The sequence below is a fragment of the Hypomesus transpacificus genome, chromosome 18, assembly GCF_021917145.1.
Source record: "Hypomesus transpacificus isolate Combined female chromosome 18, fHypTra1, whole genome shotgun sequence".
Lineage (NCBI taxonomy): Eukaryota > Metazoa > Chordata > Actinopteri > Osmeriformes > Osmeridae > Hypomesus > Hypomesus transpacificus.
The window spans coordinates 5,368,087-5,390,712 of NC_061077.1; the positions used below are offsets into that span (position 1 = coordinate 5,368,087).

The 22,626-nt window shown below is 45.7% G+C and overlaps 1 protein-coding gene across 2 annotated transcripts; it reads right to left on the bottom strand.

Moving 5' to 3' along the window:
* Positions 1 to 289: 289 nt before the first annotated feature.
* LOC124480885 (fibulin-2-like) lies at positions 290 to 20,870 on the bottom strand. Of its 2 annotated transcripts, none has more exons than XM_047040540.1 (17): positions 20,750 to 20,870; positions 16,928 to 18,376; positions 11,501 to 11,615; positions 10,846 to 10,975; positions 9,489 to 9,690; positions 8,759 to 8,974; positions 7,723 to 7,830; positions 7,057 to 7,158; positions 6,144 to 6,275; positions 4,287 to 4,424; positions 3,055 to 3,198; positions 2,798 to 2,926; positions 2,123 to 2,248; positions 1,824 to 1,940; positions 1,595 to 1,723; positions 1,302 to 1,425; positions 290 to 1,186 (listed from the first exon to the last, which is right to left on the bottom strand). In XM_047040540.1, exons 2-17 carry the CDS (start codon positions 18,264 to 18,266, stop codon positions 829 to 831), a joined length of 3,609 nt encoding a protein of 1,202 aa, XP_046896496.1. In that variant the 5' UTR covers positions 18,267 to 18,376; positions 20,750 to 20,870; the 3' UTR covers positions 290 to 828. The 2 variants fall into 2 exon arrangements, with proteins under 2 accessions (XP_046896496.1, XP_046896495.1); XM_047040539.1 differs by having other exon boundaries at positions 11,501 to 11,618.
* Between the last annotated feature and the right edge of the window lie 1,756 nt (positions 20,871 to 22,626).

Genomic DNA, 22,626 nt, shown 5'->3' on the forward strand with positions numbered 1-22,626 from the left:
TATCTATTTTTTATTTGCTGTCATAAAATGTGTTGTAATTGCAGTTAAGATCTCATTTTGTCCATGTGTGGTATGAAACGGTATGTAGATAGCAATGTATGTTTAATGTGTGGCATGTTCTGACACATCAGCTGCCATAGCAGGCTTACATCCGACTGATTGGTTGTAGATTAAAAGAGCGGAGGTATCTCCCTGCCCTTCCGTCACATCCAGCCTCTTTCACTGTTATATGGACACTTTAGATATGTGTATGTTGCTTTGAATACACCTCTAGACACAGATGTGTTAAGTATGGTTTTATCTTTTATTAAAAATAATTTGCAGCTTATGAAACCAGCAGAAAAAAATATGATTCATCCATTTGTAATGTGTCTAAATAAAGAGATAAAAAATACATGTCATTTAATGTGGTATTAAATTAGCATAGTGGCACAAAATTCTTCAAGAGACAACAGGGACCAGCAGCTGAAGGGAGATTGAACAGTGGTACGTAGCTGGCAGCTTGTATACCAGACCAGCCACACACAGAATGCTAGGCTGAAGAAGATGTCATCTTGCATAGTTCCTATAGATGACTGCATGTTCCAGTTAAAGAGAACTGATCGGTAATTATATGTCTATTCTAGTGGGTGGAGACAGCACTTCCACGACATTATAAAGTGGACAAAAATTACCCAAACATGAATCAGGTCAGAATCTCAGATAAAAGAGAGTTGCAGCTGGAATAGCATAAAACGACATAGATAACAACAGGTTCCATCTTGGTTTCATCAGTCAAATTGTTGTCCTAAGGCTCTTAGTAAGGTCCATGTGGCCCAGTCCTGAGCGTTAAAGGGAGTTAGCAGTGATGAAGACGTAGATGCGGGCCAGGAAGGTGGTGAAGGTGCCTTGTCTCCACAGCTTCATCTCCACATCGATCAGGAAGTCCTGAGGCTCACGCACCTGCTGGTGCAGGTACACCGCTCCAGTGTAGGCGTTCAGCTTCCGGGTGCTAAAGTAGTTCTCCTCGTTGCCCTGGGTGATGCTGATGATGACGTTGTCTCCGGAGTAGGCGGGGGAGGGGCCTATACGGAAGATCTGGGCGGGGATGAGGATGTTGGACTGGAAGCTCAGGTGGTAGTAGGTGATCCTCAGAGGGGAGTTCTGACAGTCCAGGTAGTTGGGGCAGTTCCTCCTCTCACAGCGCCTGGGGGAGACACAAGCAGCTGATCAATCCAGGCAACCAGCAGCACGCTAACACAAACCAGAGCCGTGACTGCATCACGCGGCCTGGGTCCGGGTGGCAGGGCGAGGTTGCGTACGTGTCGGAGACCCGGCGGTAGTTCTGAGGACAGTCGAAGGACAGGCAACGGAAGCCTCCCTGGATGTTGTAGCAGGTCTCTGCCAGGGAGCAGTTATGGTTGCCCATCGTGCACTCATCTACATCTGGAAGCAGAACCACACAGGTAAACAGGGCTACTCAGACGCTCTGGACTGTGGAACAGGTCAGGATATCTAACCAGCCATGTTCCAGTACACAGAGACTCTACATTGATCAGATGTATGGATGTCCGATCTGAGCCACTGGTCCCCTCTGTGTGCCCTGTGACCTCACCTCTGCAGGAATGTCCGTCAGGGGACATGGTGTAGCCGTACTCAGGACAGGCACACTGGTAGCTGCCTGGCACGTTAACACACTTGTACGTGCACAGGTGGCCCATGCTCTGGGAACACTCATCGATGTCTGGGGGGGGGGGGGAGAAGATGAGTCAGGGTACATCTATCCACGAGGTGGTGTGTGGTGTGTGGTGTGTGTGTGTGTGTGTGTGGTGTGTGTGTCTGACCTTCACAAGAGTGTCCATCCTCCCTCAGGTGATAGCCCTGTAGGCAGTAGCACTGGTAGGACCCATAGAGGTTGGCACACTCCTGGCTACATGGGTTGGTGAGGCATTCATTTACATCTGCAGGATCCAGAAGAATTAGGACTTCTATCATTTGATCTCTGGCCAACTGCATCACTCCAATCTCAGATAACTCAACTCAGCAAAGGTAGAGGTGTGATAGGGGAAGTAACAGCAAATGCCTATGCACACATAGTAGAACATACACACATTGTACACACACATATTGTATACATACACACCTTCACAGTTCTTTCCATCAGTGGATAAGCGGAAGCCAACTGTGCAGGAACACTGATAGGAGCCTGGTGTGTTCTCACAGGTCTGGGCACAGAGGCGGCCAGGGTAGCGCCAACACTCATTCACATCTGACAGGAGAGGAGGAGGAGGTGTTACACACACTGTAAAAGTTTCTGTGTGCGTGTGTGCGTGTGTGCGTGTGTGCGTGTGTGGTTGTGTGTGTGGCAGTGTATGAATATGGGTGTGCGTGTGGTTGTGTGTGAATATGTATGTGTGTGAATATGGGTGTGTCTGTGTGTGGTTGTGTGTAGTTATGTATGTGTGTGCGAGTATGATGGTATGTTGTTATGTATGTGTCTGTGTGGCTGTGTGTGAATATGGGTGTGAAGTGTGGGAAGCAGCTGCCTGCTGATAGTCTAAACACTCCAGTGGAGTCCATTATTATTAGAGTCACAACAGAGTGAATCAGCACACTGTCCTCTGCAGTGTCTGCAGCCCGGTGGAACAGCAGGAGATAAGACTGCAGCACACGGCTGGGAAAGCAGCGCAGTCGTTTGCACACTCCAGAATACCAACTAGGAGAGAGAGGGAGAGGGAGAGAGAAAAAAGAGAAAGTACCCCAACCCTCCAAAAAAACATTGTCATGCATATGGGAGCTTTGTTTCTCTAGCACATACCCACGCACATCTTCCTGAACATGTCGTACTGGTAGCCAGCCTGGCAGTCACAGCGGTAGGAGCCGGGCAGGTTGTGGCACAGCTGCCCCTCTCCACACTGGTGCAGGGAGTTCTGACACTCATCCACATCTGACCGGAGAGGCAGACAGACAGCAGAGTGGGTTGGCAGGACTCTCCATGTCGGCTTCACGACAGTGGAGCCACTGAGGAAGGGTCAGTGTGTGAAGATGTTCATACTGGAGAGGCCCTCCTCTCACCAATGCATCTGGATCCGTCTGGACTGGCGTGGTAACCACGGCTACACATGATGATCTTGCGCTGACAGCTGTAGGATCCCACTGTGTTGAGACAGTTGAACCCTGGGCTACAGGGCCGGCCAAGGGTCACACACTCATCGATGTCTGGAAGAAGGAAGAGGCGATGGGAGAACACAGGGAGAAGAGATGGAGAGAGAGGGATGAAACCAGAGAGAGAGAGGGGGAACACAGGGAGTAGAAATGGAGAGAGATGGATGAACCCAGAGAGAGAGAAGGGGAACACAGGGAGAAGAGATGGAGAGAGAGGGATGAAACCAGAGAGAGAGGGATGAAACCAGAGAGAGAGGGGGAACACAGGGAGAAGAAAGGGAGAGAGATGGATGAAACCAGAGAGAGAGAGGGGGAACACAGGGAGAAGAGATGGAGAGAGAGGGATGAAACCAGAGAGAGAGGGATGAAACCAGAGAGAGAGGGGGAACACAGGGAGAAGAAAGGGAGAGAGAGGGATGAAACCAGAGAGAGAGAGGGGGAACACAGGGAGAAGAGATGGAGGGCGGGAGGGAACCGCAGGGAGAAGTGGAGATGTAAAGCAGAACGAGGAGAAGGGGGGAATAGGGCGCAGGCCTTTAGTCACGCTCTTAAAATCAAAGGACCACAGACATCACACACTCCCTTCCCCCTGAATAATTCAGTTATGTGATGTGTGTGTTGGTGTGAGTGTGTGTGAGAGAGAGATATTCTCAATTTTCTCATTTTCCAACCATGCCATTCACACTTTTTAACAGTGGTTTGGGTCTGCCTCGACATGCCCCAGTTCCTGCCCCTGGGGGCTAATTCCACAGCATCAGTACGCACTGTACTAGAGCAGAACCGAGGGAGGGCAAGGGAGGAAGGGGGGGACTCAGGCTTTCATCCTCCCCACTGCAGCCCACACTGCTCAGGCCCAGGCCCAGAGCTGGAGCCCTCAGATCCCCCGCCTGGGTGGTATTTAACCCCTCTGCCCCCGGAACCCCACTGGGTCCTCTAAGCTGAGCTGGGCTCTGGCTCACCTGTGGCACTGGTTTAGATTCAACACAGGTGGCATCACTCCTCATAAAACATGGAATGGAGGTTAGTTCGTTTGATGTGTGTTTCACTGCAGTTTCACTGTAGGATTTACAGTGATTCAACGAATCATCATACCAGTAATGCTGCTTGTGGTGTACCTGGCGTGTGTGTTGTGGGAGACTCACCCATGCAGCTACCGTTTGTGCCCTGGGAGAAGCCTGTGGGGCAGCGGGGTCTGGGGTTGCACCGGAACGAGCCCTCTGTGTTCACACACTCAAAGCTGAGGCCACAGGTCTGGGTCCTCTCAGCACACTCGTCAATATCTGGAGAAAGAGAGAGAGACAGACAGAGAGAGAGAGACAGAGAAAGAGACGCATTCATGGAATTGCAGTATTATAAGAGAGGGCTATAGATGAAGAGTGTATGTGTAGTTTCTGTTATAGCCACTGGGTGGCACTGTGGCTTAAGGTAAAAATTAAGTCTTTGATTTACCTGGGAAATGATTGTACTGCGAGTATAATGGAATCCATTCCAGGTCTTGTAAACAATCAACTCTAAATGTTGTCCACTGCAGAAGATATGTAAGGAATGTTCCCACTACTAATTATAATCATTAACGTTGTTCGGCCTAAAGCTTATTATTTCTAGGTGATGAATGTCTCCAACTAGTCAGGTTGACATATGTACATTAGTCTTCCCCTATATGTTTGTGTGCGTGTATGTGTGTGTATGTGTGTGTATGTGTGTGTATGTGTATGCATTTCACAGAACACACCTCCACATGTCCACTGGGGGGTTCCCCTCCTGTCAATCACCCTGACACATCTCGAGCTGCCTGAGCTCTCATCACTGCAGGGACTCACATCTGTCACAATCCACACTTAGAGACACTACCTCTGCTCAGCAGTGTGTGTCTGTGTGTGTGTGATGAAAGTGGGTATCAACCTGTGTAGTGTAACGTTGTCTTATATTCACACAGACTGCCTCTACATCAGTGTGTGTCTGAGTTTCCAACCCCTTGTTAAGGGATGGTCCCAAGCAGCAGACACTGATTGAGCTCTCTGGTCCTGGCACAGCTGGCAGACTGAAAGGCCTGACAGACTGAGCCATACGAGGACAGAGGGAGTGGCCAGGGAGGGGATGACCGTGCCAGATCGTCAGGGCCTTCACTCCTACTTAGAGCAATAGCAAGGTCGTTTGCTCATGACAAATCAAAGAAGAAGCTGCCTCAAAGTGCCCAGTGAAGGGCAGCCAGTTTACTCCCGATACAGAGGATATAATTATTCTCAAGGAAATTGGGTTGGAAATCCACTCTGAGAGCAACAGACATCTTTTTTTCCTGGGGTTGTGTGACGTGAGGTGTGGAGGGGGGATTCAGTCCCTTTGCTGGGAGTTGGATTCATTTGGGAGGGAAAGCTGGGGACTTCTGGTCCCTGAGTAAATAAATGATGAAGGACTTGGTGACACAACATTACTACATCTTGAATCTCTACTACTCCTGAGCTGAACGTGTGAAATGGTATCGGTTGTGGCTATTGTCGATACATGCTAATTTGGTGCGTGTTAATGTGTGTATCTACAGTGGTTTAAGTGGAGACCTGCAGTTGTTCTACCTCCTCCTCCATCCCTATGGAGAGTGATAGCTCTCATCTCTCCCGGCACACAGAGGCAATGTGAGTCTTGCACGCCCTACCACAGACCAGGCCATGGAGATAAGAAGAAGTCCTGTGAGCCGAGCTCCACTTACATTGACACAAGACTGGTGCTCTTTCTGAGGCCCCTGTCAGCAAACCAATACTACAGCATAAGGCAACTGTCCGCTCCTAACAAGCACTGTTTGTGTGCTTATTAGGAAGTGACGCAGCACAGCAAGAGCCCACATTGGCAGCGTCGTCTCCCATGGGCGGAAACTATCATTGTGGGTTTGAACAATACGCTTGTTGCGGTTGAAAACGTAAACATTGTGTTGCTCGTGGCTGCAGGTAGTGTGATGTGGCAGCACAAGTGCTTAGCCTCCTGGGTGGGCAGCCATGGAGACGTACCTTCACACATGTCCTTGTTGATTTGGAAACCCAGCGGACAGGTGATCTGCCTCTGACACACAAAACTCCCAGCCGTGTTCATACACCTCTCATTCAGCTGGCAGGCACGCAGGGACAAACACTCATTTATGTCTGAAAGAGAGAGAGAGAGAGAGAGAGAGAGAGAGAGAGAGAGAGAGAGAGAGAGAGAGAGAGAGAGAGAGAGAGAGAGCAACCAGGGAAGGATGGATGAAGCAAAAAGAGAGAGATGAATTGGTTGGCCCAGTGAGTGCAATTGTAAACCCACAAGAGTGGTTGGCATCCCAGTGTAATTCTCAATATCACTCAGAGACAGTCCCCAGGCAGATTAAACGGCAGACTGTACCCTCTACAGGGAGAGGGGATTGGGGGCACCACCACTGCGTCCAAGTCCCACACAAACAGAGATTTGTCAACACTGCAGCACTCATAATGTCACAGTTCAGCACCACCATCAGGGAAGGAACACAAGAGGATGTGACTTATCCTTGTTGTGAAAAGAAACCAGAGCAATTTGAGAGTGCGGTGTGGAGGACTGTAGGTCAAGCTCTCAATGAGACAGCTTTATGATCCAACATACTGGAGAGGGTCTCAACCAGGGTACAGCCACGTGGTGGAGACAGTGTGAGATCTAACAGATAACAACAAATCCTACAGGCTCTGCATCTCTGTCTCTTGTTCTGTGCTGTGGTGGGCGAGGGGGATTAGAGCTGTTGTTCACAGTGACAGACCTTGGGGCACTGGAGGACAATAGGCCAGGCTGGGAAAGAATGGAGTAGGAGACAGTCCAAACCAGACTGGGGCTGTTTGAAATGGGTGAGGGATGAAAGGATAGTGTTGATGAGTGGTACTGTGTGTGTGTCTGGTGTGTTCTCATGCCTTCTGTCTTTCATACCTTGACATGACTGACCATCAGCCGTCAGAGAAAATCCAGGGAAACACGAGCATTGAGGCTTTCCGGCCACTGGGGTGCACTGTTGCATACAGGTGCCGTTTCCTTTATGGAGGGGCACAACGCAATACATAACATCACAACACAACAGTTGTCAGGGTGACACATGTCACAAGGGAGACGTCACTAGCACTGTGTATGAGAGATAAACACTTCCTGATTTACTATATCCGTTTGGCTTATTTCCTGTTTCCCTTTGAACTCTGACCTGGTCATTTTGTATTTCCTGCTTGGCCCTCGTGAGTACAGGTCCCCACCCTGGTGTTAGGAAGCAGAACACGTCCACCCCAAAGTCACCCCCACACCACAATGTCACCTACATTATCTCTAGCAGGGTGCTGCACTACCTCTGAACACGGAGTTACTCTCTAATCTCTGGTTTAATCCGTATGCTTGTGTGTGACATTTGAAACACAATTGCAAGTATAGAGGAAAGGCAAGTTAAGAGAGACAGACCACCACGGCTAAGATTATCAGTTTGGTGTTTCTCATTTGAATCTAATTGGGCACTTCCTCCAGCTGGTGATTAAAAGGGTGACGATGGAGAGGGAGGGAGACAGGGAGGTCTGCCAGGCCAGATCTCTGGCTCTACAGCCAGCTCTGTCTTACCTTCACAGGGGTCCAGCTGGACATGTGGCTGGCTGGTGGAGGGTGGGGATGTGGACCCCACTGCTGGTTTGTCATCCTCTCTCAGTCTGTTCTCTTCATCGACCATGTCTGTAGGTACAGTGCACATGTATACATGTATCAAAGTTAAAGTAACATTTGACAGAAAAGACTAATTACACAGTAATCAACAATGGCCCCTTCCTCCTGTTATCTAGTCTTAGTGGTGGTTAGGAAAAATCTTATGAAATGCCTTCTCCTCATTTTATATGAAACTAGATATACAGTCAGATGAAAGCTTCCTCTTGGGGGTAAAGGTGGAACAGGAAAAACGATTGCCTGCAGACAGACCCATGTTTTATTAGTGAGACTCAGCCCTCACTGTAATTTACTGAAAAGAGACCTCACATTAGACGCCTGTTGAGACAGGCTTCTGTGGGTGAAAGTTTTTTTTTTTCAGAGAGACAAACTAACACAACTTAAAAGTCGGACATGTACTCAAGTACTTCCTTACATCTCTCAGTTACAAACGATGAACCGATAAGTGTGAAGAGGGCTTGTTATGGAAATGTCTGAGTCACACCACGTGTACGACTGCAATTCTAAATGGAGTATCTGTTCTGACACACCACTAGAGAGTCGATGCAGCTCCAGGAAGGAATAAACATTATCAGCTTCAACCAGCTTAACCAGACAGGAAGGAGCTGTGCTGTCCAACAGAACAATCATATGCTATAAACGTTAGGATAAATATGGACATGTTTCTACCTGCCACAAAAACACTCCATCCAGGTATTTATGGAGAAGTCCATTCAGATAAGATGAACAGTTTTAGTTCGATGGGTACAGGTTAGAATATATTAAACCTTTCCCTTGTCCATCTCGTCTTTCTATATTCGTCTGTAATGTTCAATTCGGAAATGTTTTAGGATAAATGCAAACTCAGCCCAATGACTAAACTGTTTCTGTAGTAAACAGTACAGTGTCACCAGTGTCACCAGTATACAGTATGATCACCGTCTCCAGTCTAACTGTCTACCTGGTACACATCTGCTGCCGTCCATCTGCAGCGCGTAGCCAGGGTAGCAGGTACACCTGTAGGAGCCTGCTGTGTTCACACAGCCCTGGTGGCACAGGGTGCCCTGGTACACCTGGCACTCATCCACATCCTCCACCTCCGGAGGGCCCTCCGCTGTGTTCTCCTGCCCCTCCTCTCCGATGGAGAAGGCCTCCTTAGGGAATGGGCTGTCTGACACTTGACAGGGGGTGAGAGAGGAGGAGAGAAGAGGGGTGGTCTGTGACAGGCTTACAATAGCAAAACACCTCTCTGTTAATCATGTTGACTTCCTCGTACGTTATTAGATCATGTTGATTAAGTTGATGGCACATCTTTACTGTCAATGTTTACTTGAATCTTAGCCAATCAGCAGGCACAGTGAGTACAGTACTAGAAAGGTAAGAAAAGATTTAAAACAGTGTAATACAAAATGTTTTCTGCGGGCATGTAGCCCTGCTTTGCTCTGCTCCTGGGCTGCCACTGTGGTTTCCTCTTGTTTAGCTGCCCAGACCTCCAGACTACTGAGACTGCGTTACTCCATGACACAGATGGTTGTAAAATAAAGAGGCTCTTTGAGAGTCTTCCTGCTCTGATAAATGGTGTGTGTAACATCACTCTCTGGATGTGGATGGGTAAATATTCTGGTGGGCAGCATATTGGCAGTGCGTTATATGTGTGTGTGTGTGTGTGTGTGTGTGCAGTGCTCCTCTACCTCTCACTGGCCGGGCAGTGGGGTCCAGGGTGGGCATCTCTCTGAGCAGGGGCAAGCCGTCCTGCTCCTGCCGAGCCCCGTCCTCGCCCTCACAGCAGGTGAGGAAGACGTGGCTGCAGGGGTAACCCAGGTACTGGTGGGCCTCACACCGGTGGCCCTCGCTGCGGAAATGTAGCCCCAGAGAACAGCAGCTGCAGCACTCCTGTAGAGTGCATGGGTCAACAACAGTACAGCATGTCAGACAGACGGCTGAGCAAAAAAGGCGTTCTGGTTGTATTCCTAATGCTGTGTCATGGTGGGCATTTTCAAGACATCCAAACTTTGAGCATCTCTTACAGTACATACAGTAACTTCTCTCTCTCTCCCTGTCTCTCTCTGTCCTTCCATTCCCTGTCTAAAGTTCTCTTCAGGATACTGTCGAAACAGGGCAACAGCAAGACATCAAACTGAAATAGTGACCCCCAGAGATGGTGGGTGGTGGTGCTTCAGTATTATATGACCTAAGTTATGTGCAGCCGATTAGTGAGGTGGTGAAAGACAATATTTAGTGTCCAACTCCAGCCTTCAGTCACTAATGACCCCATACTGCTCTGGGGCCTCTGAGTGGGCCTGTACTTCCTGAAACACACAGGTCAGACAGGAGATGAATGATTTGTAATCTGGACTAATATGCTACAAATCCACACTACGTCAACTTGATTTCACCCTACACTGACAGCCGTGAGATATGCAGCTGAATCTTCAGTTATGCTAAAATAAGATGGCTGAGCGGTGAGGGAGTCGGGCTAGTAATCAGAAGGTTGCCGGATCAATTTCTCGCCATGCCAAATGATGTTGTGTCCTTGGGCAAGGCACTTCACCCTACTTGCCTCGGGGGGAATGTCCCTGTACTTACTGTAAGTCGCTCTGGATAAGAGCATCTGCTAAATGACTAAAATGTAATGTAAATGTAATATAAAATATCACTACTATGTTTCCAAAATACCGGGGAGTCCAAACTCTGAATGTAGCTAGTTTGATAGTTTTCAAGTTCTGTGGTCTTCTTTTAGGGATCTTTGACTGTCTATAGTAGAGGAATCTTTGGGCCTGTTTGACCATGAAAAGTTTCCTAAATTAAATCATGTTAATTAAATCACAAGACCCTTCAGTAGTGTGTTCAGTGCCCATGACTGGAGGAGCCTGTATCTAAGAGTGGCTGGGAGGGTGGTTCTGGTAACTGCATTTAAATAAACAAATTAATACACTTGTGGAAACCTCTTGGTTTGACCTAAGGTATTTTTCTAGGTTTGCCAATCACTTCTCATCACGTCCTGTCCGGCCTTAGCTGGACTGTACTGTACTGTGGGCAGCTACTGGCCTTGTAAGAGTCTGCTCCACAATGGTCGCTGACGCCCTCGTCACACACGACTCCTTCCCTGGCTGCATTCAACCCTGCAAAACACCGGCTTTCCTTCAGAGAGCCCAGACAGCACTGTCTCTGGGCAGTCCTGGCAGAAAGAAACAGAAGAACATCATGTTAACCTATTTCTACAGTAGGTGTGACCTAGGCAAGCTAGCTGTTCATTAGTACAACTGCAGAATCTGTGGTAAGCATTCAGTTGGCTAAGCCTGTAAAATAAACGGTTTTCTAATTGGTCCTGTTACTGATTACTAACCATGATGACCATTATACTGTATCTTGAAACAATATTGACAACATGGACTTATGTTTGTAAAACATTAAGGCCCAGTTTCCCAGACAGGGATTAAGCCGAGTCCTAGAATAAAAACGTTTTCAATGAGATCTCCATTGAATTTTCACTTACTTTAGGAACAGGAAACTGGGTTTAAATCTATCATTAACAAGACAAGCTTGATTCAAACCACAAATAAGTGCCAACTAAAATCTCCCTGGAATCGCCAGCTACTTGTTTCTGCAATAAGCGCCCCAAACCAATCGTTGCCTCACCAAAAGAAGGGAAATGAGGCCTCTATCTAGTGAGCCCTCCAGTCAGTCTCCCCTAGGGTCTTACCGACAGATGGAGTGTCTGTCTGCTGTGGGAAGCTCTGTGATGTTGCAGTGGCCGTTGGCGGAGGCCCACTTCTCTCCAGTCTCACAGCACATTTCCACCAGCTCCTTGGCAGACACTGCTACAAGACACACACACACCATACATAAAACGTAGTGCAGCAGTGTTTTTTAAAGTAAAGAGCCCAGGTCTTTTTCCACAATTTGACTTACATTTGCCTCTTCGAAATCCAATATTTTCTCTAAATCTTTGCTGAATACACATCCAACAGTATGAGGAAGAAAGGATTTAATTATTTTCAGACGACCTTCCCTTTCTGTCTCACTGGCACAAAGTTCCATGAAACCCAAGATACCATACAAAACCCATCCAATGTAATGCTTCCAATAGTTTTTAGCTTGAAGTCCAATAAGTGTCAGTGCAAGCAAAGAAGTGACACAGTAACACTTTATTCCAAAGCCATTCAGGGAAAACATAGAAGGAAAACCATGTGATCTAGAACATGTGATTTAAAGTCAAGTATGTTGGGGTTGGTAAGTTCATCGCGTGACTATAACAATTGGCATTCCAACATTGATTTGTGTTGCACTGCATACTGTACTTGGAACATAACACCTGAAAATGCACTGAAAACATGGGCACACAAAGGTGATGTGGGATGTGCACAGGTTGTGAGGACAGAGTACGTTATGTATACATATAATTTGTTTAGAGTCCTCTCACTACTGTCATTTATGATCATTCTACAGGTATGTTCTCGTGCAGAACGCCAAGTTCAGCGCTGTTTATGTGTGTGGCCTTTTCATCTGCTGGGTGTAAGTTTCATTTGAATTTTGCCTGATTTGGAACGAGATTTGAGCTGAGTACAGCACACCTGCTTAAAAAAACCTGTGAAGATCAAGCAAGCCAATTAAAAACATATTTGCATAACATGTAAACCAGCTAAGTAAGCAAACATGTGCCTACAAAAATATTCAACATTTTTAAAGATAGCTTCTGTATGAAGTCACAATGGCACTTGTGACACAAGTTGTATTAGAACCCACTTGTGACACAAGTTGTATACTGATTGTCTGCTCTGTCCAGTGTATGCAGGGACATCCTATACCTTTCCATGCCAACAGCAAGCCAATCATGAAGTGCAGAGAAAACTGCAGTACTGATTGCATAATTTATAGCTTCAGAAATTAGAACATTTGAAACCTTAGAAGAGGCTACAACTCTTTGATGAATAAATATGTGTTCCAGACCCACAATCTCAAACGCTGGTATTATAACAGAGAACATCATTATTCATCCCATTCATTTGCATCCTGTTCCTTTTCACCAGGTGGTATAAGCTCACTCATCATGAGAGGAGCCCCATGTGTCCTTCCAGATGGCAGGACGTATACACACAGCTAGGATCCCCACTCACAATGCACCCACAAAGGAGCCACAAACATCCAAATACAAACAGACTCTCCTTTGAACTACATTCATTTTCACTATAATACCTCCAGTACTGTGCATTGGGCGAACAATCAGTGAGTCTGCACAGTCCATATCTCTTAGACAGACCTTCTAATTTTACCAGAAGGATAAACCTGTTCCTTTCAGGTGTGCAGCGTAATGACAACCCTGGGTGCTTATTTCTCATGTTTGGAGAGAGAGGGATCTCGGGTGGTTGAGGTCCAACTCTCTTTGCTTGGCCTGTCATTACGTTTGTCTGTCAGAATGCCAGCATCAGACACATCACCACAGAGCCCATCCAGGACCTGTGACATCACCCTGTGTCTCCAGATGCACAACAACACAAGAGGAACAGCTCCTTACACGTCCAGGTGGGACCGTAAATCGCATGTCCGGCCGCACATAGTTCAACTTCCTAATGAAAGCTTGTGGATCATTCCCTCAGTGGAAAGGGTGATTTACAGTATGGTGGGGAGGAGGAAATACAGAAACAACACATGTACATGTAACAGATCTTGGCTCGCTAACCTGACAAGTGCCAATATTGGGATTGTTTTGATTATATTGCCTGCAGTAAGCGTGTGTCGCTCTCTCACGGTCTCTTACACCTTTGACATTTGCCTGCAAAAACACAGTTTTATGTCCTGGTTGCCATGCTAGGACCGTCCAGGCGCAGCTGGCAATGACATAATAGGGAGGGATCTTCTCCTATCACAATGACATCACTTCCCTCCCAGCTGAATCATGTTTGAAGAGGCACTGTATTGACAGCTTTGATCCTAATCTCCATGACACGGAGCGCATGGAACTGTGTGAGGCAGCTCAGTGAACTATGGACTGAGGTTGTTGTGCTTTGTGGTTCAGAGCCATGAGGACCATCTCTCCATTTCATGGTTTCCCTCACCAGCCTTCAGTCTCAGTAGATATAGCTGTGGTGGGACGACTAGTTTGATGTTCAAACAAACTGTACACACACACACATACACACAGTCCCCCCACATTTTTCAACAAATGTTCAACGTTGCCTGAGGGTCTGCTAGACTTGTTTCATGCTACAAATGTTCTTCAATTAGGAGTCAATTAGTTAAAGGCATTCTATTATAAAGCCTACCCTCCACAGTTTAGTTATTTACTTTAAAGGGAGAATCCATTATTTGTTAGTTTAGGGATAATTCCTCCTAAACTCAATTACGTTACCAAACATTGGAATATCTCATCTCTATCAAAATAGAGTTAGAAGGAACACTAATGCTCAGTCCTGGGTGTGTCTGGATCCTGGGGAATGTGGTTTAACCATCATTTCAGTGACAGCGAGTCAGATGAATATGAGGCAGAGCTGTCCTGCTGTTATTTATCACCAATCCACTCCTACTTATAGGTTGTGTTTACGACCTGGTTTTTCTACATATGGCAGTGCTGGTCTTAACCAGGAATGGCTTGGTGGAATGGTTGGTGGCCTCTAATAGGACATGTTGCAATAAGGAGATGTGCCTGTAAAGTAAAGTCCCTGAAAAGGACCTGGAAATCCCCCTAGATGAACCCAAAGGAGCCACCTCCAAGCTTATTCTTACAGTAACGGCAAAGATGAAGCCTAATGTGGCAAGCTCTGGAATTCACCCTCCTTCTCATGCTAAAGAAAATTATACTTCTGCACAGCCCACTCCCATGTGCTACATGTTGGGACAGTGGTAGAGATTTAAAAAAAAGTGATTTTCCTAACCCTCCAACACACACACTGAGAAACTACAGGAACAGGAAAAGCTTATTTTAAAGAGTGTCTTTAAAAAGAGTGTTTTTCTTTGTCTGTTTAATAGTCTAAGGCAATGCACTGCATGCTGTCTTCAGTTTTGCCTGGTGGTAGGCTGGCTCTTTGATGAGCAGAGTGTGGAGCTGTTCCCCAGCTCCAGTGATTACTGGGGGGACTGGGAACACTAAAGGCTCCTGGGGAAAAGAGTAATCACAGCGGCTCACAAGGGACTAGAAAGTAATGTCTGGCAATCACGCCACAACAGTGGTCTCATTCATCACATGAGTATTATGGTGCTCCCAGGTACTCCCCCCTGGAACATAACACCACAGCTAGTCAGGCCAGTCTGGGAGAGCCTCACCCCTAACTCCACCTCCACACACAGAGCCTGATGCATGGGGCGGTTGGTGGAGGATGGGGAGCAGACGGAGGAAAGTTAGTGACTGAAAAGAGGAAAAAGTTGTTGGGCAGCGTTCCAAGAAAGAGCAGCCCCATTTATGCGCAGTGAAAAATGGTTGTGTGTGTTTTTTAGGGCATGCTTTCTGCTTTCCTCTCCAAATGATTTAGGCATCTTCCTCTAATGGTGTTGATAACAGCCATTGCTCATGGAACTTATCGTCTTGGACAGTTCCTGCGCTGACCTTCCTGGAAGTCTTCCCTTGGACCCTCAGGTCCTTAACCATGAACTCTAACAGTGTAACAGTGTCACATAGCCCAAGAGACTTGGGAGAAACCAGATAAGTCACTTCCACACACACATTTCCACACACCCTTCCACAAACAGAGTGTGTAGGGCGGTGTGGGTCAACTCTCAGTCAACCTAGCATGAGTGGTAATCTACTACTGCTAAATACTTGGACTTCATCCTAATAGTCTGATATGCAACACGAACAACATGAAGGCCTCTGTCAAGACAAATCTGTCTGTTTCAGGGAATTCAAAACCAGCAGAGGATATTGACTCATGGGCTTTCACAAGACATTTCTGCTAAACTTTACCTCAGACTTGCCTTTGTAGGTACATTGTGCGAACGAGGAAATAACAATGTGGCTAATGACATCCAGAGTCCAGAACTGATTCAAGACCTAAAAGTCTACCCATGTTACTTGGATTGTAGGTGACATTCAATTCTCAGTGAAACATCCCATTCAGCAATACATACTATACATTCCTATGGAGGCCAGGTGCTGAAAGGAGAGAAAGATCCTAACAGGTCTCAACAACCAGCGTGTAGTAAAGCAGGTTGACTAGCCATGGGCTGGGAACATCACACATTACTGTTTGTAGCACCACAGCCTCTAAGAAGTGGTCAAAGTCCCCGGTTTGTGACTCAATCCAAACTTTAATTAAATGTCTTAGAAGTGGTTGTCAGGATGCAAGCATGAGGTTAATACCTTTCACTAACTCAGTTTATAGTCTGAAAGTCTCATTATATTTCTATTGAGCATTACAGATTTGATCTTTGTAATCTGATTTGGGTCATTTTCCAAGGGGGGGACCTAGATTTCATAAGAGGATTATCAAAACACATGAACTCAATGAAGGAAAATGAAACTGTGTCATAGAGGAATCATACAGTATCGTGTCATGATGGAGAACCTGATAACCCTTCACCCAGAGAAGAGATGTTTTACTCTTCTACATACTGCAAAACTCATCTAATCAATCTATCATCGGTTTTTCATCTAAGGATCTGCTGGGCAGATAACTGTGCCCTGAGGGGGCTGTTATCGTCCCTGAGCACACTGTTGATCAGCCATCCCATCATTACAGCGAGGCGATGAGGGAGGAGGCACACAGATGAACATATGGAGGAGATATGAAAATAAAACATGTATTTATTGTTCATGAACCGTTCGTAGCATTTTATTAAGGTAGTCTTCTTCCATAAACCAAATTAAAGTGGTTGTTTTTTCTCTTATCTGTAGAGAGCAGAAAAGGGTGGTCTGTCAAGGGATCCTACACTTTCCATGACCTATGGTTTTCCTGGACCAGAGCCAGCTAGCATGTAGACTGTATAAGAATTCCACACAGCCGAACACAGGACATGACCAGAGCAGGAGCTGGAGGGTATCACATAATGTAATGTCATAGGATGGAGTAAGATTCTACCACCTTTGGTATAGGCTCCTGAGAAAACTCTGTGGTAAAAATGTACAGAATCAATGTTTTACAGACTACTACGAGCTAATCCCTTTATCACAGCATGCAGATGTAATGTGCTGCCTCACCGTCGCTGTCTCCCTCCCGTTCTGGGGGCTGGTAGTTTGAGAGAGTCTGGGCCTGTCTCCCAGGCTTCTGCTCTCCCTCCTCCTGCAGCTTCACTGGAGCTCTGCTGGTGGGCCTGAACTGCACTGTGGGTATGGAGGCTGGCTGCTCCTGCTTCTCTTGGGGCTGGCTGGATTCCACAGAGACCTTCTCATTCCTCCTGTGGCCCTGGGATGCGTGGCCTCCATCCTGGCTGTGAGGACCCTCTCTGTGATTGGGATGGGCTGTGTGTCCCGCCTCCGTGTCAGAGCCGACGGCATGCTTTACTTCCTTCAGCGTGTGCTTTGTCACTTGGTCTCTGCTGTCCCTGACACCAAGTTCCGGTAGATGCCTGTAGCTCTCTGGGGTCCCTTCCTGTCCCCTTGTTGGTGTTGCCGTTCTCGAGGGGGTCTGGTTCATGTTCTGGAGGCTCTCAGTCCTGGGACCCATCCTGTCCTGATCATGTGTCCCCAGTCTCTCTCTCAGCTCTTGCCTCAGGTCCTTATCAAAGATGTTTGGAGAGCTGGACGGAAGATAGAGGTCTGGCACGCTGGTCGATTCCAGTGGTTGGACATGGGGTGGTGGGTTAGTGGATGTAGCTATAACCGGTGAGTAGTCATAATCCACCTTTCTACCAAGACTGGGTGGGTCCTCCTTGTACAGAGGTAAGGTGTTGCCAGGTAACTTGTGTAGTCTGGAGAGTGGGTCTAGAGGGTTGGCCTGTCTGTTGACATAGGGGCTGCTGCTATCTTTCAGAGGACTGCTGTTCTCAGTGGTGGTGGCTAACTCAGGCTTTGTCACACTCCTGGGGTCGCAGTCAGGGATAGGAGAACACATAAGTCTCCTGCCGTCATTGGGACAGTGACACACCTGACATGGGTGCATCTGGAACGAGTGGCCTGCTTCATACTTCCTGTTTCCATGGACACAGCCGATGCGCTCACACTGCTGACAGCCATCCGCGGGTTGCGAGACGCTAATGCAGTTGGGCGGGATATCAGGACATGGGATGAAGCGACAGCTGATCCTGCCGCCACCCTGGGGACAAGAGCATTCCGTGCTTCCAAAATCCACAAAGTAAGATTCTCCTTCTGGAACTTTCCCCTTGCGGAAGCCTGCATGGACACAGTCATAGTACTGGTAACCTTCACATGCACATCCTGTTTTCATACAGGTGGCACAGCAGGTACCCTGCTGCAGGACCTCCTCGATGCAGTTCTGCAAAACAGGACAGTCTACACCAGTACAGTCCCTCTGGCATAAACAGGTGTCCGGGTAAAGTATCAGCAGACATAGAAGCAACACAAGATGTTGAATGCTCATTTTCAAAGCCTATAGAGGTGATTTTAGGAGACAAATGTTTCTGTTCTTCAAATTGTTTTCTAGTTTCTTCTAAAGTCCACAGGTATAGAAATTATATTGCAGAGGTGCACCTATGGAAGGAAAAGAATTGATAGAAATTGTTATTAGTAAATGGAATTGAAGTTCAGCCATCTGTAATTCATTGTGGTCACATTTTGTGCCTTGGTAATTTTTGCATGCTTTAAGATCAGTCTATTGTGAAACCATAAGTCATTAACTTCTCTTTAGTGTTAAATTGACCACAGGCCGAATGTCTGTTTTTCCATGCCCACTCTCCTGACAGAAACACAACGGGAGATGCATGCTGTGGTTTACATTACACATGGAAATATGGCTACAGGTAACATGGAAATATAGAGAACTCACGAAAAACCATCTAGTGGTTTGAAAAGCAAGGCTGAAAAAAACTTTTCCTCCAAAACAATAGAATATAATGTGCTAAATGCTTTGGAGAGGATTTCTTATCAGCAGTGATAAAAGCAAATACAACCTCATGGTAGCTTGTCTCTAAAGGAGATGTTTCTGGTAGATACAGGGGGTGACAGATTAAGATAGAGATACATTCATGTCAGTGTCCTCAGCAGTACTGCTGTGCTGATACAGGGAAGGCATAAAGAGAGCACTGACAAGAGCTGACACTAAATGGCCATTTGTGCCAACAGAAGCTGTACAACTGTTGATTTAAATGCTTGTGTCTTCAATGCTCAACTTTTTAACAAAATTAGATTTTGTTTGAGTAAGAAATATCTGAAATGTATGTTAGTGTTAAAAGCCTATCTGATTGAAGTCAGTGATGTGACTTTAAATAAAGAGCACACTGAAAACCAGGTGTTTTCTATTTAACTGTTCCTGTTTTTCTCAACGGCTCGTATGCTTGTTCCACAAAGCGACAATTCAAGCACAAAAACCTGGTTTAGGAGTTAAAACATTTTAGCAGAATAAAATACAGTTCACATTCAATTATGGAACAGACTGCACAGACACATTTTGTCAAGAAAAAACTATGACCTTGACAGAACAGCCAAAAACAATCCCATTTGCACCAAAATAAAAACTGTGCAAACTGTGAGCAGGCATATTCCAGCATATGTTAAAGTAGTTCCAACATAGTAAAGTAGAAGAGGGCTAAGGTCATGTTGACATGTTGTATTTTCCTGAAAGCTCATGTGTACTTTAGTGTATGTAGGCAGAAACCTGCTCTGACATGTCTTTAAACCACCAACAAAACTCACATCCCTACATCTGCATTTACTAGTACCTCTGCTTTCTGTATTAGTGTGATCTACATGTTCAGTCTGAGTGTATAACATATTTAGGTAAATGAATAAATCAGAAATATTCCCCTATGTGAATACAAATTACTTTTTTAAGCTGTTCTGTTGAAGTGACCTAAGATGCACATGCACATTTGTGTGTGAGTGATGAGTATGTTAGGGGCACTAATTGAAATACGTGATCATCCTTAGAGCAAAACCTAGTAAGCTTAATAAAAACTCATTTGACTAGAATAAATTAATGTCATGCTAAACTACTCTACCTCATTTCTACTCAGCTACACAATCTTTTTGCCTATTCAAAGCTTTGAGAGTGATTCAGACAACAATCTGCTACCTCTCACATCTGTGACTATTTCTGCCGCCGTCGTTTTACAAGGCCACCAAAGAAGAAAACGTGCTCTAAGGCACCACTTTGGAATCAATGATCTTTTTGTGTGCTGTTGGTACAAAATCATACAACCAGATATTGCACTCGAGTGGCACTAGCTCTCTGGGTCTTAATGATGTTGAATTCAGCATGAAGCATTCAAGCTGACGCTCTGAACAATTTCTGCCTACAGGTTGAAGTCAGAAAAAGAAGCTGAATCTGGGATGAGCAGTTGAAGTGATTGTAAAACATCTAGCTTTATCTGCTGAGCCTGTCAAGCCCAATTTGTTTGAATGCTAATTGTTTGTTGCACCATCAGCACAGGCAATGTCGAAAAAAGCTTTTCAAACGGTTTGTTTGACCGCTTTCTTAGCCCGGTACTGTAGCAAATAGTTTGACCCTTATCACCGCGGTTAGACACAGAAAGCCTTATGTTCCTAGATCAAACATGATAACAACCAGTAGCATGTGCAAAACTTCTGACAAATTTGGCCGGATTATGTAGCACCCGATGATGTGCAGTTACGTGAGTTGTGTGGTAGACCATTAGAGTTTACAAAGGTATATTTACAAAGGTATATCACACTACTCTACACTGTCTATGGAAAAACGTTTTCAATTCGTGCGAATGTGATATGTAAACTAGGCTACAGTGAAATAATTGTATAGAATATAAAGGCATCTTTGGCTGTAATACAGTCATGGGTTAAAATATGTGAAACATAGTAAGCTTGTCTCGGACTTTCGACTCAAACAAAACTGTAGTCTAGAATAATGGTTTAAAAAAATAATTGCCTTACCTTGTGTTACAATTCCAATACTGTCAAGTGTACGACTGATAACCTGCTGGGCAAAAACTTGTCCCCAAAGATTGCGCTAAATCTGAAAAGAGAGTGAGAGCGCTCCACTGAGGGCGGGACAAGAAAGTTTCATTTCGCAAAATGGTTTGCCTTAAGAATTAAGTACATTTTGTTAGCAAAAGTAATACGGCCTAGTTTGTGATTTCTGAATTACTGCAGATGCATTTGCCGATGATTTAATTTTAAATCACTAATCTTTGTTTATTTGTTTACACTTAACTTGGCTTTGAAAGAAGTATACTTCCTACATTTAGTCTACATCGGTTCATCGCAAGCTTTTTGAAGCTGTGTGGGATTTAGACTACTTTCATTTATTGAATGATCCCTTGTGTCTACGGTTAATACGGTTAACTGTTCACTGATGCAGCAATACAGCACTTTAGACAACAATCTCACTCTAAAATCTGATTTTAATGCATACTGTGAGGGACTACATCACATGATGACTTGACTTGTCACAGTGTCACAATGTGGGCTATTTTATTATCAGTTTTTAACAGTTCAATGCATTTATTTATCCTCCTGAGATATGTCTTACTCAGTCCGATCTGAGGAAGCTTGATCCTGTGATGTGACCTGACCTCTGAACTAACCTCAGAGAAGACTATTTTATCTGAGGGGTCATGCCGGGCAGCATGAAAACAGATTGAGACAAAAGCCTCCTCACTGAAAAGGATAGATTGATCTGACAGGAACAAGGGGTTGTAAGGCCATTGGTTACATTGTTTCAGAAACAGTCCTTAGCAAATCAATGACATGGATGAGTCAGTGTCCCTGGAGTTACTTTTAAGTCTTGAGTAGGCTAGCATCCAGATGGCTCGGGAGTCAGATGGCTGAGCGGTGAGGGAGTCAGGCTAGTAATCAGAAGGTCGCCGGATCGATTCCCCGCCGCGCCACATGATGTTGTGTCCTTGGGCAAGGCACTTCACCCTACTTGCCTCGGGGGGAATGTCCCTGTACTTACTGTAAGTCGCTCTGGATAAGAGCGTCTGCCAAATGACTAAATGTAAATGTAAATCCATGGTGAAACAAACAAAACAATATGGGGATATCACGCTTCTGGACTGCTTGAACATGTTTTTAAAACAAACTCGACCTGATTTTCAAATTTTTGTGAGAAATATGTGGTTGGCTCCAAGAATCGCATTTATCAGTGACAACATAAAATTGGGTAATGCATTGCCGGCCCGTCAGCACACTACAAACATCTGTGTTGTCTTGGGCAGTTATCCTCTGAGAATGTCCACATGCTCTGTTGTCCCTCCAGCTTCATACTGTAACAGGGACTGCACAGGGGACAACGCCATTGATTTTTCCAGTCCAGAATTTGACTGCATGCTCAAATGTGATCTCAGCCTGAGCTGTGCCTGGCAGCCAAACCTGTCTCTGGTCATTTTAATGACATACGCTAACTGGCTGTGGGGCTCGCTAACACCCAGGGGAGCCTGGGGTCACTCTGCTCCACATTGAGCCCCGGCCACAATTACAACCAACACCCATAAGCTGTTGACCCTCAGAATGCACAAATGTAAAAGCACACCAGGGAAGAAAATTACGTTTTAAAGTTTGTGCTCTGAGACATTTGATACAGATTATATAATACAGAAAACAAGACCACCCACCAACTTGGTAATGAATGTAAGGAAGTTTAACTAGTTATAGCATTGACATGCATCCCAGAAAAACTTTATCTTGGACCACCATCCAGACTGGCAATTATTCATTCTCAGGTCAGTCAATACAGTATAGGAAAGTACAAAACAAATGGATAAATACATTTCTCGTATCCTCAATAACCACCAAACACTCATATGCAG